Raw genomic sequence first — 25,780 nt, 5'->3', positions numbered from 1 at the left:
GTCCACACTCCCCGAATCCCCCCACCCTGTACTGTCCGTGCTCCCCGAATCCCCCCGCCCTGTACTGTCCACATTTGTCCAGCCCGCGCCTTCCGAGACCCCCTGCCCCGTCCCACCCACCGTTGCCTGATGCCCCCTGTCCGTCTAGGCTTATGGGCTGTGTGGAGTATGTTTTAGAGGCTTACTGGAGGGTGTTGTAGGGCTGAGTGTACGGTATTTAGGGCTGTGAATGTGGCGGGGCGTCTGGGGCTGAGCGGAGGGGAGTTTGGGGGTGAGCGGAGGGGAGTTTAGTGGTGAGCGGAGGGGAGTTTAGTGGTGAGCGGAGGGGAGTTTAGTGGTGAGCGGAGGGGAGTTTAGGGGTGAGCGGAGGGGAGTTTAGGGGTGAGCGGAGGCGAGTTTGGTGGTGAGCGGAGGGGAGTTTGGGGCTGAGCGGAGACGAGTTTGGGGCTGAGCGGAGGCGAGTTTGGGGCTGAGCGGAGGCGAGTTTGGGGGTGAGAGGAGGCGAGTTTGGGGGTGAGAGGAGGCGAGTTTGGGGGTGAGCGGAGGGGAGTTTGGGGGTGAGCGGAGGCGAGTCTGGGGGGTGAGCGGAGGGGAGTCTGGGGGTGAGCGGAGGGGAGTCTGGGGGTGAGCGGAGGGGAGTCTGGGGGTGAGCGGAGGGGAGTTTGGGGGTGAGCGGAGGGGAGTTTAGGGGTGAGCGGAGGGGAGTTTAGGGGTGAGCGGAGGGGAGTTTAGGGGTGAGCGGAGGGGAGTCTGGGGGTGAGCGGAGTGGAGTCTGGGGGTGAGCGGAGTGGAGTCTGGGGGTGAGCGGAGTGGAGTTTAGGGGTGAGCGGAGGGGAGTTTAGGGGTGAGCGGAGGGGATTTTAGGGGTGAGCGGAGGCGAGTTTAGGGGTGAGCGGAGGCGAGTTTAGGGGTGAGCGGAGGGAAGTTTGGGGGTGAGCGGAGGCGAGTTTGGGGGTGAGCGGAGGCGAGTTTGGGGGTGAGCGGAGGCGAGTTTGGGGGTGAGCGGAGGGGAGTTTGGGGGTGAGCGGAGGGGAGTCTGGGGGTGAGCGGAGGTGAGTTTAGGGGTGAGCGGAGGGGAGTTTGGGGGTGAGCGGAGGGGAGTTTGGGGGTGAGCGGAGGGGAGTTTGGGGGTGAGCGGAGGGGAGTTTGGGGGTGAGCGGAGGCGAGTTTGGGGCTGAGCGGAGGCGAGTTTGGGGGTGAGCGGAGGCGAGTTTGGGGGTGAGCGGAGGCGAGTTTGGGGGTGAGCGGAGGGGAGTCTGGGGGTGAGCGGAGGGGAGTCTGGGGGTGAGCGGAGGGGAGTTTGGGAGTGAGCGGAGGGGAGTTTGGGGGTGAGCGGAGGGGAGTTTGGGGGTGAGCGGAGGGGAGTTTGGGGGTGAGCGGAGGGGAGTTTGGGGGTGAGCGGAGGGGAGTTTGGGGGTGAGCGGAGGGGAGTTTGGGGGTGAGCGGAGGGGAGTCTGTGGGTGAGCGGAGGGGAGTCTGGGGGTGAGCGGAGGGGAGTCTGGGGGTGAGCGGAGGGGAGTTTAGGGGTGAGCGGAGGGGAGTCTGGGGGTGAGCGGAGGGGAGTTTAGGGTGAGCGGAGGAGAGTTTAGGGGTGAGCGGAGGGGAGTTTAGGGGTGAGCGGAGGGGAGTTTGGGGGTGAGCGGAGGGGAGTTTGGAGGTGAGCGGAGGGGAGTTTGGGGGTGAGCGGAGGGGAGTTTAGGGGTGAGCGGAGGGGAGTCTGGGGGTGAGCGGAGGGGAGTCTGGGGGTGAGCGGAGGGGAGTTTAGGGGTGAGCGGAGGGGAGTTTAGGGGTGAGCGGAGTGGAGTTTGGGGGTGAGCGGAGGGGAGTCTGGGAGTGAGCGGAGGGGAGTCTGGGAGTGAGCGGAGGGGAGTCCGGGGCTGAGCGGAGGCGAGTTTAGGGGTGAGCGGAGGCGAGTTTAGGGGTGAGCGGAGGCGAGTTTAGGGGTGAGCGGAGGGGAGTTTGGGGGTGAGCAGATGTGGGTGAGAGGAGGGAAGTTTAGGGGTGAGCGGATGCGGGTGAGAGGAGGGGAGTTTCGGGGTTTGAGAGGTGTCTTTCAGAGATGGATGGGCTTTTCTGGGATGTTGACCACATCAGGTGAGTCCGATCCAAACTGACACACACTGTCCCCTTGACTGTGATCTGTCACATCGGAAACTTGAGAGACAAGAGCACTGAATCCACTTGCAACTTCTGTGCTGTATGTAGAGAGCACTGCTCTGTCAATAAAACTCACTGAAACAGATTGATTATCCCATTGCTGGCTGTGGGATCAGGTTGTGTGAAAAACAGCAGTTGTACACCCCGCAGTGACTAAATTTGCAAGGTGCTGAGAGGCCCTCTCTCTGACATGTTTAACCTGGGACACACACTAAACCGCAGCCCCACGTCCGTGGGAATGTTAAGGAATCCGTGTTGGAATAAGGAAAAGACTTGCGTTGTTGAAGCTTCTTTGACAGCCACAGGACGCCTTAAATCACCTGCCAATGATATTGAAGTGTCGTCATTGTTGAAATTTTAGAAACACGGCAGCCAATTTCTGCACAGCAAGATCCCACAAAGTGATAAGGACCGAATAACCTGCTTCAGTGATGTTAATACAAGCTTTTCTGAGCTCTTAGGATTGGAGGCTGAAACATGCAAGGAGGGTCGAGCAAAAGCTTAGTTTAAGGGGTCGGATTTAGGGGCCACCTTTGAAAGGAGACAGAAGCAGAGAGGTTTTTGTGGGGAAATTCCAGGGCTTAGGTCGAGGCACCCGAAATTGTGGCTGCCAATCGCGGGGCAGTTAAGTTGCTGATGTGTAAGAGGCCAGACTTGGAAGAACGCAGGGTTGGAGAGCTGGAGGAGGTTACAGAGCTCGAGTTGGAGGAGACAACAGGGGTAGAGAGGTGTGGCCACGGAGAGACTTGAGCTCAGGGAAGATCATTGCAGGGCTGGAGTGGAGTGGTGAGCTCAGGTTTACAGAGGGCGTAAGCCTCTCCATGCAAACGTACAGGACTCCCATTCCCCAATGTCAGCGTTGACCTCTCAAACGAATAAGTGCGCCTTACAGTTGGTGTCTAATTGTCACAATCTTTTCTGTCCTCTCCATACAGGTCTTAACACTATCCAGAGAGGTCTATCAGGTAAATTGAAAATTTGCGATGGGATCATTCGTGTCGGTAACATCCTTAAACCTCGGTGCAGTTCCGGGAAGTCTGCGCTGCCCCCGCTCCGGAGCCATTCTATCCTCCTTGAGGTTTGGGGCGTCAGATCTGACAGCGACCTTTCTGAAGGGCTCAAGTCCTGTCCAGCTGTAGCATAACTTCCACCCTTTGTATTCCAGCGCTCATAGTTAAATGGGGAGAGGCTGTAGAACTCGGAGGTACAGAGGTTGCTGGGTGTCCTGGCACATGAATCACAAAAAGTTAGTGAGCAGGTACAGCAAGTGACTAGGAAGGCAAAAGGAATATCAGCGTTAATTGCAAGGGAATGGATATATTGTCGGGATGCTTTGTGACAGTTATATAGGGCATTGGTGAGACCACATTCGGACTGTGCACAGTCTGAGGCCTCCTTATTTCAGAAAGGATATAAGCTCAGTAGAAGCAGTTCAGAGAAGGTTCACTCGCCTGATTCCTGGGATGAGGGGGTTACCCTGTGAGTAAAGGTTGGACCTATATCTATTGGCGTTTAGGGGAATGAAAGGCAAGTTTAATGAAGCATGTTGCCCCTGAGAGGACATGACAGGGCGGCTGCTGAACGGATGTTTCCCCTTTTGGCAAAGACTAGAGCTAGGGGACAGTGTGGTGGGGTACAGGGAGTGGGAGGAATGGATGGAACCAGCCTTTCTCTGGCCCCTTTCCTGCGCTCAGGACAAGCTGGGCCCTTTGCGACTGACCAATTAAAATTCCTTGGCAGGCGTGATCACTATGGCAAGGTGGGCAAGGCGGAGACCAGCCAGTCCGAGCATGGCGAAATTCCACAGTCCAGGCGGCCGGCTGGCTTAATACCTTTACGGTTGGTGCCGGTAGTGGTGGTGGGGGTGGGGGGGGGTGGTGTTGGAAGGAAGCAGGCCTCTGTTTTATTACACCCCCCCCCCCCGCCCCTCTTCCCTTCTTCCCCTATCAGACGGGGTGGGGTGGGGCTGGTCGGTGGGTGGCATGCGGGGCTTTGGCTCCTCTCTTGGTGCCCAAAAGCCTGCCAGTTCATGCGGTTTGCCCAAACCACCCTCCTGTTGGTGCCATCGCCATGATAACACTCTGCAAGAAAGGACAACCTCTGGCTTATAGAGAACCTTTCACAGCCTCCAGCCGTCCTAAAACACTTCAGAGCCAGTGTCATACTTTTGAAGTGTAGTCACTGTCACAGTGTTGGACTTGTGACAACTGTTTCATGCACAGCAAGATCCCACCACCAACATTGTGACAATGACCAGACCATCAGTTTATTCTTTGAACTGATGGCGGTTGAGGGGTAAATAGTGGTCAGGACACCAGGAAGATCTCTCCCCCAGCCACCCACCCCTCCCCCCCCCCCCCCCACCCACCCTCCTCGCCCCACCCCGCTCTCCTTCCAACGTTGGTCACTGGACTGTCTCTCAGTGCTGCCATGAGGAGCGTCAAAGTGAGATTATGGGCTCAAACGCGGAAGCTTCAGATTTGGGTGACAGTGTGAATGGTCAGACTCAGCAGGATGTAAGAATATAAGAAATAGGGGCAACGCCTTGCGCCAGCTCCACCACTCAGTAAGATCACGGCTGACCTGATTGTGGCTTTCACTGCACTCTCCAGCCTCCTGTCCGTAACCCTTGACTCCCTTGGCGATCAAAAAACTGTGTAACTCAGCCTTGAATATACTTAATGACCCAGCCTCCACTGCCCTCTGGGGAAGAGAATTCCAAACACTACCAACCCTCTGAGAGAGAGAATTCCTCCCTATCTCTGGCTTAAATGGAAGACCCCTTATTTTTAAATGTGCCCCTTGGTTCTAGACTCTCCCATGAGCGGAGACATCCTCTCAGCATCTACCCTGTCAAGCACCCCTCAGAACTTAACGTTTTTCAGTAAAATCACCCCTCATTCTCCTAAACTCCAATGAGTCTAGGCCCAACCTGATCAACCTTTCCTCATAAAGCAACCCCTGCATCCCAGGGATCAGCTGAGTGAATCTGCTCAGACCTACTTCCAATGTAAGTATATCCCTTCTTAAGGAAGGAGACTAAAACTGTACACAGTACCCTAGGTGGAGGTTCACTAAATGTGATGTGCAGTTGTAGCAAGACTCCCCTACTTTTATATTCCATCTCCCTTGCAATAAAGGCCAACATTCCACTCACCCTCTTACTTGTTGAACCTGCTGTGTTGGGAGGGGGATAGGGCGGAAGTGCCTGATTGTTCAATCCCTGTCCTTCACCTCTCACCTTTTCCTTGCTCCTGTCCAGGTTGGGGACCCGATCATGACGTTATTTCGACATCCCTTTATGGTTGGAGTTCTCAGGCAGCCGACGGCACTGACAGGAGGGGAGTGCACCGACAGGAACCCGGCAGGTACCAACCCACCCCCCGCCCCCACCATCTGCACCGTTCAAAAGGGTGGTGGTTTTCCCCTCCCAGACCTGTTCCAAATGATCATCTTGCGTTTTGTGATCCATGTCCCATCTTGTTGCAGCTGTGAACCTGCCTTGTTCTAACAAAGGGAAGGAAATGCAGAGCACTGAGATTATCAAACAGTAAATCACAGGATTCATGTACAGACCACATGCCTGCGCATGCACGTGCTCACACACGCATGTGTGCACATATACACAGTGACCAAGGGACAGAGTGTGACAGGAGAGTATTTGGATCTCCAAACGGTATTTGATAAGATCAGTCTCTCCTGTCATGTGCTGTGTGTCTCAGTGCCTCTGCACCTATGTGTCTCTCATGTTTAAAGCACTAATGTTACATTTGTGAGGAGTTTCAAACTAATCCCCCATCAGTTCCCCTTAACACCTATACAACTTTGATCAGATCACCCCTGATCCTTCTAAATTCCAGCGAATACAACCCTGAGTTTGTCATCTCAACTTGTGATCTAACCCTTTGAGTCCAGATTCTGCTAAAATCTATGAACCGCCCCCACCCAAGTCTCTTTGGACTCTCACTGCTTCTAGCTTTTCATTTTCATTTATAGTTTATAAATTATGTATCCCCTCAGTCAAAAGCTGTCATAATCAGAGAGATACATGAGAGACACAGACACACATGCACATACACCCACACACACACATTGACACACGGGAACAGGAGTAGGCTATTTACTGATTCAAATCTGTTTCACCGTTCAATGAGATTGTGGCTGATCTGCATCCAAGCACCTTCACACATGTTTTCCCCCAAAATATCTCTCATTACTTTTGATTTTAAAAAAAAGTCTTTCAACCTCAGTTTTGAAGTTCACAGTTGATCTGTCATCAGTCGCCACTTGCTGAAGAGAGTTCCAAACTGGAGCCACTTTTTGCCTGCAAATGTGTTTTTAAAATGAATTCCTGAAGGATCAGGTTCAAATGTTTCATCTATGCAGTCAAGACCTGGACTCCCCAACTAGCAGCAATAGGATTCTCTATCTGTCTGATTTGTTCCTATTGATATCTTGATAACGTTGATCAAATCACCCCTGAATCTTAGCAATTTCACAAAGTATTTAAACCCCTGCTCTTTTTCTCCCGGTAAACCGTGCTGTTGCTGCCGACTCACTCACAGTATTTAAATCACCCACTCTCTTCCTGAAAGACGCCAAATTGGCCAATTACCGTCCCATCAGCCTACTGACGATCTCCAACAAAGTGATGTAAGGGATCATCGGCAGTGCTATCAAGCGGCAATTACACAGCAATAAACTGCTCACTGACGCTCAGTTTGGGCTCCACCAGGGCCACTCATTACAGCCTTGGTTCAAACATGGGCAAAAGAGCTGAACTCCAGGGGTGAGGTGAGAGTGACTGCCTTTGATATCAAGGCAGCATTTGACTGAGTGTGGTATCAAGGAGCCCTAGCAAAACTGGAGTCAACGGGAATCAGGGGGAAATCTCTCCGCTGGTTGGAGTCATATCTAGCACAAAGGAAGATGGTTGTGGTTGTTGGAGGTCAGTCATCTCAGCTCCAGGACATCACTGCAGGAGTTCCTCAGGGTAGTGTCCTAGGCCTAACCATCTTCAGCTGCTTCATCAAAGACCTGTCCTCCATTGTAAAGTCAGAAGTGGGGATGGTTGCTGATGATTGCACAATGTTCAGCACCATTCACAACTCCTCAGATTCTGAAGCAGTCCATGTCCACATGCAGCAAGACCTGGACAATATTCTAACTTGGGCTGATTAGTGGCAAGTAACGCTGACACTACACAAGTGCCAGGCAATGACCATCTCCAACAAAAGAGAACCCAACCATCTCCCCTTGACATTCAATGGCATTACAATTGCTGAATCCTCACCATCAACATTCTGGCGGTGGTGGGAGGGGTTACCATTGACCAGAAACTGAACTGGACCAGCCTTATAAAAGCTGTAGCTACAGGAGCAGGTCAGAGGCTGGGAATTCGGTGGCGAGTAACTCACCTGACTCCCTAAAGCCTGTCCACCATCTACAAGCACAAGTCAGGAGTGTGATCCACTTGTCTGGATGAGTACAGTGCCAACAACACTCAAGAAGCTTCACACCAACCAGGACAAACCAACCCACTTGATCGGCACCCCATCCACCCACCACCTTAAGCGTTTAGTCCCTCCACCACTGACACACAGTGGCAGCAGTGTATACCATCTACAAAATGCACTGCAGCAACTCATCAAGGCTCTTTCGACAGCACTTTGCAAATCCACGATCACTACAACCTAGAAGAACAAGGGCAGCCTCCCCCTGTAACAAATTCGTACTCTCCTCATATTTTAAACCTCCCACTCTGCTCACAATGCACTTAATTACCTTTGCAATCTGTGGTTACACTCCATGCCCTAGCTCTCTGTGCTTCGTTCTGTTTCTAAACCATGTTTCTAAACTCTGCACTTCACCCATGCTGTACCAACCCTGTGTTATAGCCTCTATGGAGACTGATAACTTCTAAAAAGAAATTTGAACTTCCAGTTATAGCTGAAAAAATTAAGCTTCAATATTTCATTTTTTAAAACAGTTTCTGTAAGAGATGACTACCAATATATTATTGACTAAAAACTATTTTTTCTTAATAGCTGGTGGGATACATTCCCCTTTTATACTCACCACACATCCCACTCTCCACAAATTTACAGTCCTATTAGCGAACGGTCCCAGCTTTCAATGGGATTCTGCATCCCCGTTTTGCCCAGTTGTTCCTTCGAGCAACTGTTTCCAGGTGCTTTTCTCCATTTTTGGAGAGTTTCTTAAATCCACCACCAGCAGTAGAACCTATTCCAACGATTCTTCTTCTCCGGACAATGCCAGGACCCATCTCCCAGAATCCTTAGATGGCTGCAGGGTGGGCCTTTTCGACCAGAGGCCGTCTCCCTCCTGCATCTGGTTGTGGTAGTAGTCCACGAAGCCAAGCAGCCTCTTCTCTTTGCTTACCACGTAAAATTACCCTCTGTTTCTGATATTTGTTGATTTGTGGGAAGCCTGTAACCTGATCTCAAAATGGCTTCCTCCGCATTCTCCCCTGTCGAACATGAAAAACATTAGCCTTGCATCTAGGTAGAAACGCTGATTAGTTATTCTTGACCCCAACTCTCTTTCATCCTGAAAGTAAATGGACAGTTTACAGGGTAGTTGTTTACTACCTGGCAATCTCAACACTTTTTTTGGACTTTGGAGACTTGCAGTCTCTGCAGTTAACACACAAGCTGCTGTCATTGACTCCAAGTGTAAATATCTTTCACCTTCCTCCCAATAAAAAAATCTGAGCCTTCCTTTGATCTTTAACAATCAAACTGCCCAGGCCTTGCTATCAGACAGACTTCAGAACAGGTCACAAGACCCCCATAATTTTTCACTAAATTTAAAGTTACAGTCCCAAAATATAATGATCTTATAAACCTCGTAACTGTATCACTTGGAAGAGTTTGATGAGACAGTGTAGAAGGAGCTATACTTTGCATCTAACCTGTGAGGTCGATCTTTGATGGGACTGTGCAACTTTTTTGGTATTCTTTCACAGGATGTGGCCCACCCCTAACTGTCCCTGAGAGGATGCTGGTGAGCCACCTCCTTGAACTGTTGCAGTCAATGTGATGTAGGTACACTCAGTGGTGTTAGAAAGGGAGTTCCAGGATTTTGACCCAGTGACAGCGAAGGAACGGCGATATAGTTCCAAGTCAGGATGGTGTGTAGCTTGGAGGGGAAATTGAAGATGGCGGTGTTCCCATGCATCTGCTGCCCTTGTCCTTCTAGTTGGTAGAGGTTGCAGGTTTGGAAGGTGCTGCCGAAGGAGCCTTGGTGAATTGTTGCACTACATCTTGTAGGTGGTACACACTGTTGCCACTGTGCGTCGGTAGTGGAGGGAAGAAATGTTAAAGGTGGTGGATGGTGTGCCAACAAAGTTGGCTGCTTACCTTGGATGGTGATGAGTTTCTTGAGTACTTGTGGAGCTGCACTCATCCAGGCAAGTGGAGAGTATTCCATCGCACTCCTAACTCTTGCTTTGTAGATAGTGGATAGGCTTTGGAGAGTCAAGAGGTGCATTACTCCCTGTTGAATTCCAAGCCTCTGAGCTACAGGAGATGGTTAGATTATCTCTTGTTGGACATGGTCCAGCAGTTGTGTGGCATGAATATTACTTGCCACTTCTCAACCCAAGCCTGAATAAATACAAACAAACTGCGGATGCTGGAAATCCAAAACAAAAACAGAATTACCTGGAAAAACTCAGCAGGTCTGGCAGCATCGGCGGAGAAGAAAAGAGTTGACGTTTCGAGTCCTCATGACTCTTCGACAGAACCTGAATGTTGTGGATGTCTTGCTGCATATGGACACAAACCGCTTCAATATAAGAGGAGTCGTGATTGGCACTGAACATTGTGCACTTATCAGCGAACATCCCCACTTTTGACCTTATGATGGAGGGAAGGTCATTGATGAAGCAACTGAAGATGTTTGGGCCTAGGATACTACCCTGAGGAACTGTGTCCTGGGACTGCGATGATTGATCTTCAACAACAACAGCCACCTTCCTTTGTGCTAGGTATGAGCAGTGAATGTTTTCCCCAATTTTCATTGACTTCACTTCTGCTAGAGCTGCTTGTTGCTACACTTGGGTCAAATGCAGCCTTGATGTTAAGGGCAGTCACTCTCACCTCACCTCTTGAGTTCAGCCTTTGATCCAGATTTGCACCAAAGCTGTAATGAGTTCAGATTTGAGAGCCCCTGGCAGAACCCAAACCGAGTATCATTGAGTCGGTTATTGCGCTGTAAGTGCCACTGGATAGCACTGTCAATGACCCCTTCCATCACATTTCTGATGATTGAGAGTAGACTGATAGGGCGGCACTTAGTCGGGTTCTATTTGTCCTGCTTTTTAAGATAGGGCAGTTTTCCACATGAATGGGTAGATACCAGTCTTGTAGCTGTACTGGAACAGCTTGGCTCAGGGCGTCGCTAATTATGGAGCACAAGGTTTCAGTGCTATTGCCAGAATTGGCAGGGCCCATAGCCTTTGTGGTATCTAGTGCCTTCAGCTATTTCTTGATGATGTGAGAATGGATGTGATTTTAAAAAATATTTTTGGGGAATATTGTGTTATTCTCTAAAGAAGGCTGTGTCTGTGTGTCTGTGTGTGTGTGTGTGTGTGTGTGTGTGTGTGTGTATGTGTATGAGTGATTTAATTAAGCTGGGCAGAGATTAATAGGAGTCATGTTGTCTGGGGGTGAGTTTAAGGCATGAAAAGGATAAGGTTTTAACTTGAGGCACAAGAAAATAGGATAGGTCTAATATTTAGATAAATTGAGAGTTTGTTTGACTATCAAAGGGGAGTCAGAGGTGCAAAGAAACGTTTTGCATCTTGCAGGAGTTTGTTAGGTAAACAGTAGTGGGGTATTATTTTTCATTGACCCAAAAGCAAAGACAAGATAGAGACATAAAAGATTTTATATTTGGAAGGAATTGAGTTTCAAAAAGGTGCAAGAACAATGGAATCGGGGGAAAAAAGGGTATTTTAGAATTACTGTGGAGAGCTTAGTATAGTGATAGCAGGAGCTAAGCTGGGTGTTGTTAGCTCTGGGCTGGGAGGAGGTGCAGTTTGAATCAACCATGCAGTCAAGCCAGAAAAACCTTGGGCTGCAACAAGCAGTTTTATTCTGAAATGAATTCTACCGCAGAGTGGCTGAGGGTAGAGGTCATATAGTATGCTTTTATTGAAGCTACAGCAGTTTACCTTGTGTAATATTACTGGATTTCTTTATAGTTAACACGTATTAAGTAGTGTTTCCTGGAGGTGTTTACTTGTGGGTCTGACCAAGTAGAGAGTCTTTTTGAGGAATGTTTTGTAAGACTAACCTTAATTGTGCGATTATAATCATGTGTGCTTAAGTTCTCTTTTATTCCTGTTAATAAAGCTTTTGCTTTTAATTTTCAAAACCCCTGAAGTGTTACAGGACCTCTTACTGCTGAGATCGGTATGTCATCTTCTTGCTTTTGGAATACAAAAAAAAGGGCTATGGCCTGTGAGCCAAGTTTCCCTCTGGGATTTGGTTTGCGCAGCAGTTAACACCGGCTGGGGTCATAAATTCACGTGAGATTGAAAAATGTTGCTGTTTAAATATTTGTCTAGGTTACCTGCAGGACCATAGTTCCAGGTGTACCCGGAGTGTTGGAGATCTGAATGCCACTTGCCATATGCTGCCTGCACTGAATGCAGAATCATACTTTAACAACTTTGACCTGTCATCGGTAAGGAAGAGGTTATATTACTTTTCCTCAATAACAACCCACTTGCATTTATATAGCGCCTTTAACATAGTAAAACTTCCTAAGGCACTTCTCAGGATTGTTATCAAACAGATTTTGGCAGCAAATCATTTGAATGGCTGCCTGGACAGGTCTGTTTGAAAAGACATGTTCTAAGGAGGTCCTTCAAGGAGAATAGAGGCTGCCCAAGGTTCAGGGAGAGAATTCCAGAGTTTGGAGCCCAGGCAGCTGAAGGCACAGCTGCTAATGCTGGTACAATGAAAATCGGGCATACCCACTCTCCAGTTTTGGAGGTCGGGGACATTGTGGTGGGATGTCGGGTTGAATGAGATTACTGAGATAGGGAGGGTGAAGCGTGGAGGGATCAGAAAATGTTGATTTGAATAATTAAATCCAGTTAGGAAGCTAACATGGGGCAGTGCATGGTCGGTGGCTGATCAGGACTATGTGCGAGTTACGATGCAGGCAGCAGAGTTTTAGCTGAGCTGATGTTTATAGGGAAGTTCAAACCCCATCAGGATGTTGCAGGGGGTGCTTTGGGTTTTGACTGTAGTCCTGAGATTTATCTCGGTATCATCATTTTCTATTGTCTTACAGGTGCCGAATATTACCATTCAGGAAAGGGTAAGGCTGCTCTGTTAAAAGATTGCAGTTCTAATCTCCATCTTTACATTGTCTCTGTCTATCGCTGACTCTGTTTTTCCCCATCTCACATCTCTCTCCCCTTCTCACTCTTGCCTCATCTTGCTTTTGCTCCATCTCTCTCACTCCACTTCTCTTTTTCTCTTTTGCTGTCTCTCTCCCCTTCTCACATCTCTCTCTCTCTCTCTCTCCCTCTCTCTCCCTCCCCCTTTCCCTACCTCTGTCTTTCCATTTCCCTATCTCTCTCTTTCCTTATCTCTCTTTCCCTGGAACACTCACTCTCCCTCTGTCTGTCACAAAGTGCAAAATGAGCAAAAGAGTCAGGAAAATCTGTGAACATTTGGAAATGTCTAAAATGTGAGAACAAATGCTTAGTAAATTCATGGAGTAAAAAGGTGTGAAGGAACAGTGAAAAGGGTCAATAAGTGCAAAATGTGTGTAAAATACCTTTGAGTGAGCAATGAAGTCAGGAAACATCTGCAAATTTGAAAATGTACAAATTGTGAGAAAAATGCTTGCTAAATTTGAGTGAAAAAGTGTGGAACAACTGGAAAAATTGGATCAAAGATTGTGGAAGTGTAAAAGTGCAACATGTGCATAAAAATGCTTCTACTGAACAGGAAAGTGTGAAAGAGTTTGAAAATGTGATAAAATATGCATGGTAAAATTAAAGAGTGAAAAAATATGAAGAAACAGTGGAAATTTGACAATGTGAAAAATGATTGGGGGGGAAAAAAAGATAAATTCAAAGATCGCAAAGGTGTAAAAGGATTGTGAAGAAATGGTCAAAACTGCAGGAGTGAAAGAAGTGCAAGCTGTGTGTCCTGGAAATGTGTAACAATGTGCGACATGTGCGGAAAATGCCTGGTAAATTTAAAAGAGTGGATCAGTGTGAAAGAACTGTGAAAAATAGGGTCAAAAGTGCGCGAGTGAAGTTCCTGCATCATGTGTGTGAAAGTGTTTCCAATTAGCAGTAAAGTGAGGGAAACATCAACATTTGAAATTATGAAAAATGTGTGAAAAGGGTGTGAATTTAAAGAGTGAAAAAGCGTGAAGCCACCGTGACAATTGGGCGAAAGTGTGTGGCAGTGGAAAAAGTGCAACATTGAATGTAAAAATGCTCCCGGTGAACAGAAAAGTAGGGAAATGGGGGAACGTTTGAAAATGTGCAAAATATGATAAGGATATACATGTTGAAATGAAAGAGTGATTTTTTTTTTAAAGACAGAAGGAGAGGCGGTGGCATGGTGGTATTGTCACTGGACTGGTATTCCAGAGATCCAGGGTTCAAATCCCACCATGGCAGATGGTAAAATTTGAATCCAGTAGAAATCTGGAATTAAATGTCTAATGATGGCCATGAAACCATTGTCGTAAAAACCCACCTGGTTCAGTAATGTCCTTACCTCACCTGGCCTACATGTGACTCCAGACCCACAGCAATGTGGTTGACTCTTAAACAAGGGCAGTTAGGGATAGAGAATAAATGCTGCCCACATCCCATGAACAAATAATAAAAATCTAAGTTTTTGTGAAGAATGGATAAAAGCAAGTGTAAATTGTAATATGACACAGCCGATGGGTTGGGAGGCTGTGAGGCTGGAAGCTATACCATTAGGAGCAGATGTCTCCTGCCTTGAAATAAGTTCCCGGGGAAGCAGTCTTTTCCAGCAGCCTTGATGGCACAAATGGCACATTCCGTGGTGTCACAAAGAATGAAGCACTGAATGGTTGAGGCATCGCAAGATCACTGACATTCTGGATGCACGCGTCAGTCCATAGGAAGAATGGCAGACAGAAAGAATGAGGATTAAAGCACTTTCAGCAGATCTGGATGCCACAACAGCAAACCGGATTCGGAGCGGCAATAGTGGGAGAATGAATCACAGGGAGACTTGGAAAACAGTTAGCTGGTTTTTTTTTCAGTTTGTCCTCAAAATACCATTATGCGATGAACTGCTCAAAGCGGTACAGCAGGATTCTATAAAATGACACATGACACAGAATTTGGAGGCCGAAAGTGGTAATAATGTTCAGTCTGAAGGAATTGTACCAGTCACAAGAAGCTACAGTCCAGTGATAAAAGTATGAGTTGTGGTTTCATTTAACTGTGTGGTGTTACACAGTGGTTGCACCTCAACAGTGTGTGGAACAGATTGGTTTAAATGTTATCTAGATTCACTCAGTGGTGAAGATTGACGTAAGGTGGGAGAGTATTAATGTTCTACCTGTTTGAGGTTCCAGGGTGACAGCACATTGAGGTCACTGAAAAGTGTGGTGATTCCATGCACAATAGTTGAAGTAAGCCACTTCATTAGTACTAATATTTCTAGTTAGAAACCTTTGCTGTTAAGTACTTGTTCCGTTGAAAAAAAGGCATAAATGAAACTGGAAATGGAGCATGATAATGCAATTGTTTTTGGAAAGTCAGTGGATCTGCAGTTAATCCAAGCAGGGTAAAGTCATTTCAGCAACGGACTGTCAAAACTTCTGAAGTTGAACCGGTTGAGTGTGTAACTGTGCAGAAAACTGGGAGGTGATCTTTTTGAAATAAAGAAGATCCTGAGGGGGCTTGACGGTGGATGATGATAGGATGTTTCCCTTTGGTGGCAGAGACCAGAAACTAGGAGACAGAAGTTAAAAATAAGGGGTCTCCCAATTATGACGGAGATGAGGATTTTTTTTTTCTCTCTCTCTCTCTGTTTCGCTGCCTGTCTCGCTCACTCTGCCTGTCTCGCGCTCGCTGCCTGTCTTGCGCTCGCTGCCTGTCTCGCGCTCGCTGCCTGTCTCGCGCTCGCTGCCTGTCTCGCGCTCGCTGCCTGTCTCGCGCTCGCTGCCTGTGATTGAGGGTTTGGAAGGTGCTGTCGAAGAAGCCTTTGGTGAGTTGCTGCAGTGCATCTTGTAGATGGCACACACACTGCTGCTATTGTGTATCGGTGGTGGAGGGAGTGAATGTTTGAGGATGTGGTGCCAATCAAACGGGCTGCTTTGTCTTGGACGGTGTCAAGCTTCTTGAGTGTCGTGGGAGCTGCACTCGTCCAGGGAAGTGGGGAGTATTCCATCACACTCCTGACTAGTGCCTCGTAGATGGTGGACAGGCTTTGGGGAGTCAAGAGGTGAGTTACTCGTCGCAGGATTCCTAGCCTCTGACCTGCTCTTGCAGCCTCAGTATTTATCTGGCTGGTCCAGTGGTGGTGGTGAGTCACCCATAAGTACTTTGGGTCTGCGTTCACATATAAGCCAGACTGGGTATGGTTGGCAGATTTCCTCCCTGAAATGCATTAGTGAACCCAGTGGGTTTTTACAATTATGCAGCAGGCACATGGCCATTATGAGTGAGAGTAGCATTTATTCTGGACAGATTGAGTTAATTCATTTAACTTCCACTAGCTGCATCTGGATGACTCAGTCCAGTAACATTACCACTATGTTGCTATCACTGTCCATGTTAGATGGAGCATAGAGGAGCTTTACCAATGTGTCTACACCATGGTGTACCTGCCCTGGGCCTGTTTAATGTAACAGTGTAGACAGAGCTTTACTCTGTACCTAATCCCCTGCTGTACCTGTCTTGTGAGTGTTTGATGGGGACAGTGTAGAGGGAGCTTTTCTCTGTATCTGACCCTATGCTGTACCTGTCCTGGGAGTGTTTGATGGGGTCAGCATCGAGAGAACTTTACTCTGTATCTAACCCTGTGCTATACCTGCTCTGCGAGTGTTTGATGGGACAGTGTAGAGGGAGCTTTACTCTTTATGTAACTCCGTGCTGTACCTGTCCTGGGAGTGTTTGATGAGATTGTGGGGCGAGATTTACTCTGTATCTAACCCTGCGCTGTACCTGTCCTGGGAATGTTTGTTGGGGACAGTGTAGAGGGAGCTTTACTCTGTATCTAACCCCATGTTGTACCTGTCCTGGGAGTGTTTGATGAGGACGGTGTAGAGGAAGATTTACGCTGTGTCTAACCCCGTGCTGTACCTGTCCTGGGAGTATTTGATGGGGACGGTGTGGAGGGAGCTTTACTCTTTATCTAACCTTGTGCTCTACCTGTCCTGGGAGTGTTAGATGGGGACAGTTGAGGGAGCTTTACTCTGTATCTAACCCCGTGCTGTACCTGTCCTGGGAGTGTTTGATGGGGACAGTTGAGGGAGCTTTGCTCTGTTCCTAACCTGTGTTGTATTTTGTGCTCCGTTCTCATTTTGCCTAAGTTTGTGTCTGAACGCTCAGCACGGCATGGGGAAGTGAGTGGATCGAGTGTATCTTTCACTTTCTGGTGGTTCTTGTGTTACAGGTGAAAATTATTCCTGAAAATGGAGAAGATGCATACTCACCGTTTGTGCGGGATAACAAATGTATGAACGTGGTGTCAGAGGTAAGGGAACAAACACTGGGAAAGACACGGGGAATGCAGAATTTAGGTGCAGATTATCGGGGCTACTTTTTCAGCCGCTCCTTTATCATTTGTACTCCTTTATTCGAAGATACAGTCACAAAGTTACATTATCTCCTTTATTTGTGTTGAATTTTTTAAGGTTTCCTTTAGTTGATAAGGTAGGAAAAATATCAAAGACTTGTTCTGTCGAAGGCTCATGAGGACTCGAAACGTCGGCTCTTTTCTTCTCCGCCGATGCTGCCGGACCTGCTGAGTTTTTCCAGGTAATTCTGTTTTTGTTAAAGACTTTACATGTGTGTATATAAATAGCTCGTATATTCTTTATATATGTGTGTGTGTGTATATATATATATATATATATATGTGTGTGAAATATATATGCCATCTGTTAACTCTCTTGACTTGGAGTCTATAATTAAGATGTTTTTGTTAATTTATTATAAATAAATCTCTGTACTCCCTTTCCAAAATGAAAACTCTAACTACTTGGCATGAGGTAGTTTATTTGGAATGAGTCTCACTCCTGCAGCCCCTTTTCAAAATTGATTGCAAGCAATGAACACTCTGCAGCATTCTTTAGTTTTGTTCTACCAATTTCAAGTTCCTTTCCCCTCAGTACTTCTGTTTAGAGTGAAAGCTGACTGAACATGTCAGGATACTGATTTCCAAAGTTCCAATTGTCCAACAAGGGGCCTACACACCAATTCATTCTGCAGCACCAAGCTGGCCGTTTGATGAAGAAGGCCTTATCCTCTAAGGGACCAGTACTCACCTTAGCTACCCTTTTCCTCTTTGTATGCTTGTCGAAGCTTTCACTTCCTGTTTTTATATGCCTTACTAGTTTTCTCTCATACTTCAATTTTACCCTCTTTATTATTTGTTTAGTCATCCTTTTCTGGTTTCGAAAACTTTCCCAGTCTTCAGGCTACCACTAATATTCACAGCGTTTGTTTGCCTTTTGTATCAATTTGATACTGCATTTAACTTCCTTAATTAGTCACAGAAGGTGCACCCTTTCGGTAGAGTCTTTTTTCCTCAATGGGCTGAGGGCTATGAAATGTTTCCTTCAATGCCTGCCATTGCATCTCTTCTAACTTTGGGAAGAGTGTGCTGTTGATCGAGCCCCACTACTGCGCAGGTTGTACCATCAGTTTAAAAGTTTAAGTCACTGACCAAAATGGCTAGTCATTTACCTTCACCACTATTGCCCAGAATAAAAGAGACTTTAGCCAGGCTTCTTCCGACGAACTCAGAATGATTGATTTGTTGTAAAACAAAACATTTTCAATCTGTTGCAATAACTAGTTAATACATAATTGTAATATGGAAGTATAACTATCTAACCCTTTAAAAAATTCCCAGCACACACACACCCGCGCACACGCACACAGATAAACAAGACACACAAGAAGTCTCAGGAGAGGTGGATGGTTGGGAAAACTTTGTAAGAAAAGGATAAAGTTTGCAGGGTTCTGATGCTTTTAATCTGGTTTCCCCCCCCTCGTCACCTTGGTTGTCAGGACGTTCTTTCCAAAAGAGCTAGGGAATGGAGGTGAATAGGGCCGGACCAATCCTCTTTGTCCCAGCCTTTCAGGTCCAAATGCAGACAGGTTATCCGCAGGTGAGAATTCTCTGGCTGTGGGCTGATAGCCACACATGGAATTTCAGGCCAAGTAGGGAGAGAGCCACTTAGGGTAGTTGGCCTTCTCTTAGTTCATTCCCCAAAAGACTGAGTTCACAAACAACAGGCTCATAACTTAAAGCTAGACTCTGCCATGTGATTTACAGCAAACCACTTGCCTTTGCCTTTACCAGTTTTTCCCCCCATCAATTAAAGTGATTGCAGCTCAAAACAAACAGCTCTTCCCCTTCAAGTACCATGCCGGTCAGGTGATTCTTTGGAAAAGGCATGTTTTTTTGACAGTTCCAAGGTGAACTTATGATCTTTTAAAAAAAAAATAATTCCAGGTCAGAATCCAAATATCCAGATAATGCAATGTCTTTCCATACTTTAAAATACAAGTACAGTTTTAAAAGATTTGACGCTGACAACCTATTTTCCCAGTCCATTTTACCCAACTCTGTCTTCATATCCTTGTCATTGCCCATCCTGTCACACTCTGGTTATCACTACCCACATCACTACCTCACTACCCTGCACCTTTGCTTTATCCTTGCTCTTTAACTTTCCCAAATCTTCTCTCACATGAACCCTGACCCTCCGCTCACACTATTTAGTTTAAAACCCTCTCTACAGTCCTAGTTAAATGATTCACCAGCAATTAGCTCCCAACGCAGTTTGGGTGAAGCTGTCCCAGTGGCACAGCTCCCTCTTTCCCCAGCGTTGGTGCCAGTGCCTCAAGAGTGGAAACGCATTTTTTCCATACCAGTCTTTGATCACACACATGCAAATCTCTGAATTTATTTACTCTATGCCAATTTACTCGTGGCTCAGGTAGTAGTCCAGAAATTATTACCTTTGGAGTTCTGCTTTTTCATTTAACTCCTAACTGCTCATACTCCCTCAGTAGACCCTCTTCCTTATTCCACCTATGTCCTTGGCACCCACATGGACCATGACAATTGGATCCTGCCCCTCCCACTCCAAGTTCCCCTCCACCCTTGAGGCCTTGTCCTTCACGCTGGCACTGGGCAGGCAATGCAGCCTTCTGGACCCCTCTCGACTGCAGAGAACAAATCTCTTCCCCCTAGCAATACAGTCCCGTACTACAACTGCATTCCTTTTCACAGCACCTGTTCAGTGGCCCCCCTCACCACAGTGCTCTGCTCTGTTTGTTCATGCTCCCTGCAGCCCCTGCTCTCATCCACACATTCTGCAAGAATATCGAACCTGTCGGGGCAATTGCAAGGACTGAGGCTGCTCCAGTGCTAACGTCTGGATCCCCATCCCTGCCTCACTCTCAGTGATGCTCTCCTGTCCCCAACCACGGACCAGATTCGAAGTATCTCGCCTAAAGGGTGTGACTGCCTCCTGGAACAAATTGCCCTGGTAACTTTCCCCCTCCCTCCCTGATGCATCGCAGTGTCCAAAGCTGTCTCCAGCTCATTAACTCTGAGCTGAAGCTCCTCAATCTACAGACACCGACTGTAGATGTGGCTGCTGTGAGTCACACACCAGCGCCCACATGCTACTGCTGCAACTCATAACCCGTCCTGTCGTCTTTACTGTGTTCCATTTAACAATTTAGCTTTAGAAGTATCACTCAACGATTATCTGTAGTTACATTAAGTGGTTTAACTAATTAAGATATAAATTAAATCCAATACTGATATCTCCCTAGTATCATTTTAAACTACTGTTCCCAATTATATGTAAAACTCACCTAGCCTGCTGAGTGAATTAATACTTTTGGGCTTCAGTTCTCACGTTTCTGGTCTCCAACTGTCTCTCTCTCGGACCGCTCATTTTTTGTGAAACATCAGAACTGCACCTCCTCCCTCACTGCTTCGAATTCCCAAGCTTATACTCTTGGCATCGGTCAGTAAAGGAAAGCATTCCTGTATGCCTTCTTTGACCACCTTATCTACCTGTCCTGCTACCTTAAGGGATCTGTGAGCGTACACTCTAACGTTCCTCTGCTCCCCTACGCTTCTCAGAATCCAACCATTTATTGTGTATTCCCTTGCCTTGTTTGACTTCTCCATACGCATTGTAGGACCATAGAATAGTTACAGCACAAAATAAGGCCACTCCGCCTATCGTTCCATGCTGGCTCTCTGCAAGAGCAACTCATTTATTGCCGTTCCAACCCCTTTTACCTGTAGCTCTGCAATTTTTCTTTGTTTAGAGTTAATTATTCAATTCTCCTTTGAAAGCCTTGATTGAATCTTCCTCCGCCAGATTCTCAGACAGTGCATTCCAGATGCTAACCACTCAGTGTAAGAATAGAAGTGTTTGCTGATGTCACTGTTGCTTCTTTTGTCAATCACTTCAATCTGTGCCCCCTGGTTTTTGATCCTTCCACCAAATGGGAACAGTTTCTCCCTATCCACTCTGTCCAGACCCCTCATGATTTTGAATATGTCTATCAAGCCTCTTTAACCTTTTCTTCTCGAAGGTGAATGGCCCCAGCTTCTCCAGTTTATCCACGTAACTGATATTCCTCATCTGTGGAGCCATTCTTGTGAATCTATTCTGCACCCTCTCTAATTCCTTCACACCCATTCTAAAGTGTGGTGCCCAGAACGAGACACAATACTCTAGGTGAGGCCAAACTAGCGTTTTAAGCAGCTTTATCATAACCTCCTTGTTTTGGTACTCTAAGCCCATACTTATATAGCCCGGGATCCTGTATGGGATTGGGGAGTGGGGGTGGGTCGATTCTGGCTGCACTGCTGACTATGTAACATCTGGTTTCAGTTAGCATTGAGTACCTTGTTTTGATACTCTATGCCCATATTTATATAGCCCGGTATATATGCTTTATTAGCTGTTTTGTCAACCTGCCCTGCCACCTTCAATGATTTTTTGCGTTATTACCCCCAGGCCTCTCTACTTCTATCCCCCCCTTCAGAATTGTGCCCCTTTTTTTTATAGCCGCTCCTCGTTCTTCCTAACAAAATGAATCGCTTCACACTTCTCTGCATTAAATTTCACCTGACACGTTTCTGCCCATTCCACCAGTCTGTCTCTGTCCTTATGAAATTTGACACTATCCTCCTCACGGCTTGTGTCATCTGCAAATTTTGAAATTGTGCTCTGCATGCTCAAGTCTAAATTGTTAATATCTGTCAAGGAAATCTCCCAAAACACAGACATCTGGGTTTTTAGCTAATGAAAACTACTCAGCAAATGGGCAAATGCATCATTCTATTAGACTGTTAATCAAGTCTGATCTAAAAGCTAATGGTGTACATTGTGCACTGGGCAAGCTGCCACTGACTCTGTTATAAAAACAGAAACAGAAGTACCTGAAAAAGCTCAGCAGGTCTGACAGCATCGGCGGAGAAGAGTACAGTTGATGTTTTGAGTCCTCATGACCCTTCAACAGAACCGTCAACTGTACTCTACTCCGCCGATGCTGCCAGACCTGCTGAGTTTTTCCAGGTATTTCTGTTTTTGTTTTTGTTTTGGATTTCCAGCATCCGCAGTTTTTTGTTTTTATCTATTATTATTATTGCCACTGACTCTGTGCTGACTTGCTCCAATAGAGGCCCGGCAAGGCGAGAAGGAACTCTTACATTGATCCAAATTTGCTGGCTAATTTCAGTAAGATGGAAGCTGTTGGGTTCTGTGAGAGTGGCTGCCATCCCACTCTTGTCTCATGGCTCCTCCCCTGCCAAACATCATGTCCAGATTCGAGAGGCAGTGAGCGCCCTCCAAGACTGTTCATCAATGCTAACTGAAACCAGATGTTACATAGTCAGCAGAGCAGCCAGAATCGACCCCCCCACCCCCCACGACAATTTTTCCACGTCTGATTAGTGGCATTCCATAGATGCAGAGTTGAACTGAACAGCTTTGAGTGTCAGCTGTGGCTCAGTTGGTAGCATACCTGCCTCTGAGTCTCAGGTTTCCAGGTTCAGGTCCCACTCCAGAGCACGAGGGCCAAAATCAAAGCTGATACTCTGGTGTCGTACTGAGGGAGCACTGCACCGTCCGATGTGCCATACGTAAAAGATCCCATGGCGCTCTTTTGGAGAAGAGCCCAGTGACCTGGCCAATATTTACCCCTCAAGCAACATCAGAAAAAAGAACTGATTATCACATTGCTGCTTGTGGGAGTTTGCTGCGTGCAAATTGACTGTCCTGTTTTCTACGTTATAACAGTGACTACACTTCAAGAAAGTACTTCATTGGCTGGAAAGCAATTTGGCACACCCAGTGGTCATGAAAAAAGCTATATAAATGCAAATCTTTTTTTCAGAGGTATCGGGGTGGGGGTCTGTGGGAGTAAGACAGCTTTGCTTCATTCGGTGAATTAGGTCATGCCTTTAAAAGGTATTAATGTCTCACAGAACGAGCATCTAGATATAAGGATGTAATTTCCCCTCCCCTAACCCCATTTCCTTACCTGTGATCCATGTATTAAGTTGAGGTGGTAGTCAGTGCTCTTGACACCAAGGCAGCATTTGACCAAGTGTGGCATCAAGGAGCCCTAACAAAACTGGAATCAGGGGGAAAACTCTGCACTGGTTGGTGTCATATCTAGCGCACAGGAAGATGGTTGTTGGAGGTCAGTCATCTCAGCTCCAAGGGGTCATTGCAGGGGTTCCTCAGATTGGTGTCCTCGGCTCAACCATCTTCAGCTGCTTCACCAATGACCTTCTTTCCATCATAATGTTAGAAATGGGGATTTTCGCTGATGATTGCACAATGTTCAGCACCATTCGTGACTCCTCAGATGCCGAAGCAGTCCATGTCCAAATGCAGCAAAACCTGGACAATATCCAGTCTTGGATTAACAAGTGGCAAGTAACATTTGCACCACATAAGTACCAGGCAATGATCATCTCCAACAAGAGAGGAATATCATCATCTCCCCTTGACATTCAATAGCATTACCATCGCTGAATCCCCCACTATCAACATCCTGGGTGTTAACATTGACCAGAAACTGAACAGGACCAGCCATATAAGTACTATGGCTACAACAGCAGGTCAGAGGCTAGGAATCCTGCGATGAGTAACTCACCTCCTGACTCCCAAAGCCTGTCCACCATGTGCAAGGCACAAGTCAGGAGTGTGATGGAATACTCCCCACTTGCCTGGATGAGTGCAGCTCCAACAACACTCAAGAAACTGGACACCATCCAGGACAAAGCACCTCGCTTGATTGGCAGCCCATCCACAAGCATTCACTCTCTCCATCACCGGGGCAGAGTGGGAGCAATGTGTACAATCTACAAAATGCACTTCAGGAACTCGCCAAGTCTGCTTAGACAGCACCTTCCAAATACATGACCATTACCATCTAGAAGAACAAGGGCAACAGGCACATGGGAATATCACCACTTGGAAGGTCCCCTCCAAGCCACTCACTATCTTGACTTGGAAATATATTGACTTTCCTTCACTGTTGCTGGGTCAAAATCCTGGAACTCCCTCACTAGCGGGACTACACATAGACTGCAGTGGTTCACAGGCAGCTCACCACCACCTTCTCAAGGGCAATTAGGAATGGGCAATAAATGCCAGCCTTGCCAGCAACGGCACATCCTATGAATGAATTAAAAAAAGGAATGCTGCGTCAATACTATCTGAAAGAAAATTCCCAAGAGGCTTTCAAAAGGGATGCATCACCAATTCAGCACAATTGGCAGGACTACATACGAACGTATGAACAGGAGTAGGCCATTCAATCCCTTGAGGCTGTGCCGCCATTTAATAAGATCATGGCTGATTGATAGTAACCTGAAATCTGCACCCCACCTACCGCCAATAACCTACCACCCCCTTGCTTACCAAGAATCTATCTACCGCTGCCTTAAAAATATCCATAGGCTCTGCTTCCAACACCTTTTCAGTAAGAGACTCATGACTCTCCATCCTTTCCATCTGCAGACTCCTGAGTCTCCACATCCACCCTGTCAGACCCCTCAGGATCTTATATGTTTCAATCAAGTCGCCTCTCACTCTTCTAAACTGCAGCTGATACAAGCCTACTCTGTCCAACCTTTCCTCATACGACAACCCATCCATTTCAGGTATTGGTCTGGTAAACCTTCTCTGAACTGCATCCAACACATCTACATCCTCCCTTAAATAAGGTGACCAATACTGCACCCAGTACTCCAGATGTGGTCTCACTAGTGCCCCGTACAACTAAGGCATATCTTCACTACTTTTGTATTCAGTTCCCCTCACAATAAATGATAACATTCTATTAGCCTTCTTAATTACTTGCTGTACCTGCATACTAGCCTTTCATGGTTCATGCATTAGGACACCCAGATCCCTCTGCACCTCAGAGCTCTGCAATCTCTCTCACCATTTAGCTAATATGCATTTTTTTACTCTTCCTGCCAAAATGGACAGTTTCACATTTTCCCACGTTATACTTCATCTGCCAGATCTTTACCCACTCACTTAACCTATCTATATTTGTTTGTTGCCTCCTTATGCCCTCTTCACAACTTACTTTCCTATCTCTCATAGTCGTCTACAGAACAGGAGGAGGCCATTCAGCCCATCATGTCCACGTTGATCAACAAAGATCTGACTACACTAATCTCATTTTCTAGCACTTGGCCCATAGCCCTGGAGGCTATGGCAACGCAAGTGAATATCTAAATACTTCTTAAACGTTACAAGAGTTTCTGACTCAACTGCCCTTGCAAGCAGTGAGTTCCAGACTCCCACACCCTCGGGGTGAAAACATTTCTTCCTAATTCCCTCTTAGCCTTCTACCTCTTAACTTAAACCTATTCCCCCTGGTTATTGACCTCTCTACTAATGGAAAAAGTACCTTCCTATCCACCCTATCTATGCCCCTAATTACCTTATACACCTCTATCAGGTCCCCCCCTCAACCTTAGTTGCTCCAAGGGAAACAACCCCAGCCTATCCGTTTCTTCCTCATAGCTCAGACCCTCCAGCCCAGGCAGCAACTATCTTTGTGTCATCAGCAAATTTGGCAACCATCCCTTCAAGCCCTTCATTCAAGTAATTTATATAAATTGTAAACAGTTGAGGTCCCAGCACTGATCCCTATGGCACACCGCTCGTTACATCTTGCCAACCTGAAAAATACCCATTTATGCCTATTCTCTGCTTCCTGCTAGCCAGCCAATCTTCCATCCATGCCAGTGTTACCCCCTATACCATGAGCTTTTATTTTCTGCAATAACCTTTGATGTGGCATCTTATCAAATACCTTCTGCAAATTAAGTACAGT

General features: G+C 46.8%; 1 protein-coding gene across 2 annotated transcripts in view; it reads left to right on the top strand.

Annotated features, from left to right (window-relative positions):
* Positions 1-25,780, top strand: part of LOC121271096 (tectonic-3-like) — an 80,798-nt gene that overhangs the window by 14,783 nt on the left and 40,235 nt on the right. The window contains exons 5-9 of one of the 2 annotated variants that reach the window (XM_041176839.1): positions 3,093-3,122; positions 5,420-5,525; positions 11,753-11,871; positions 12,487-12,513; positions 16,821-16,901. In XM_041176839.1, coding sequence (XP_041032773.1) covers positions 3,093-3,122; positions 5,420-5,525; positions 11,753-11,871; positions 12,487-12,513; positions 16,821-16,901 — 363 coding nt within the window. The remainder of the gene's footprint in view (positions 1-3,092; positions 3,123-5,419; positions 5,526-11,752; positions 11,872-12,486; positions 12,514-16,820; positions 16,902-25,780) is intronic. The other variant, XM_041176840.1, reaches the window with a different exon arrangement.

The sequence above is a fragment of the Carcharodon carcharias genome, chromosome 29 (assembly GCF_017639515.1).
Source record: "Carcharodon carcharias isolate sCarCar2 chromosome 29, sCarCar2.pri, whole genome shotgun sequence".
Taxonomy (NCBI): Eukaryota; Metazoa; Chordata; class Chondrichthyes; order Lamniformes; family Lamnidae; genus Carcharodon; species Carcharodon carcharias.
The sequence above is the reverse complement of the archived record's forward strand: the minus strand, read 5'-3'. Positions and strand labels throughout refer to the sequence as shown.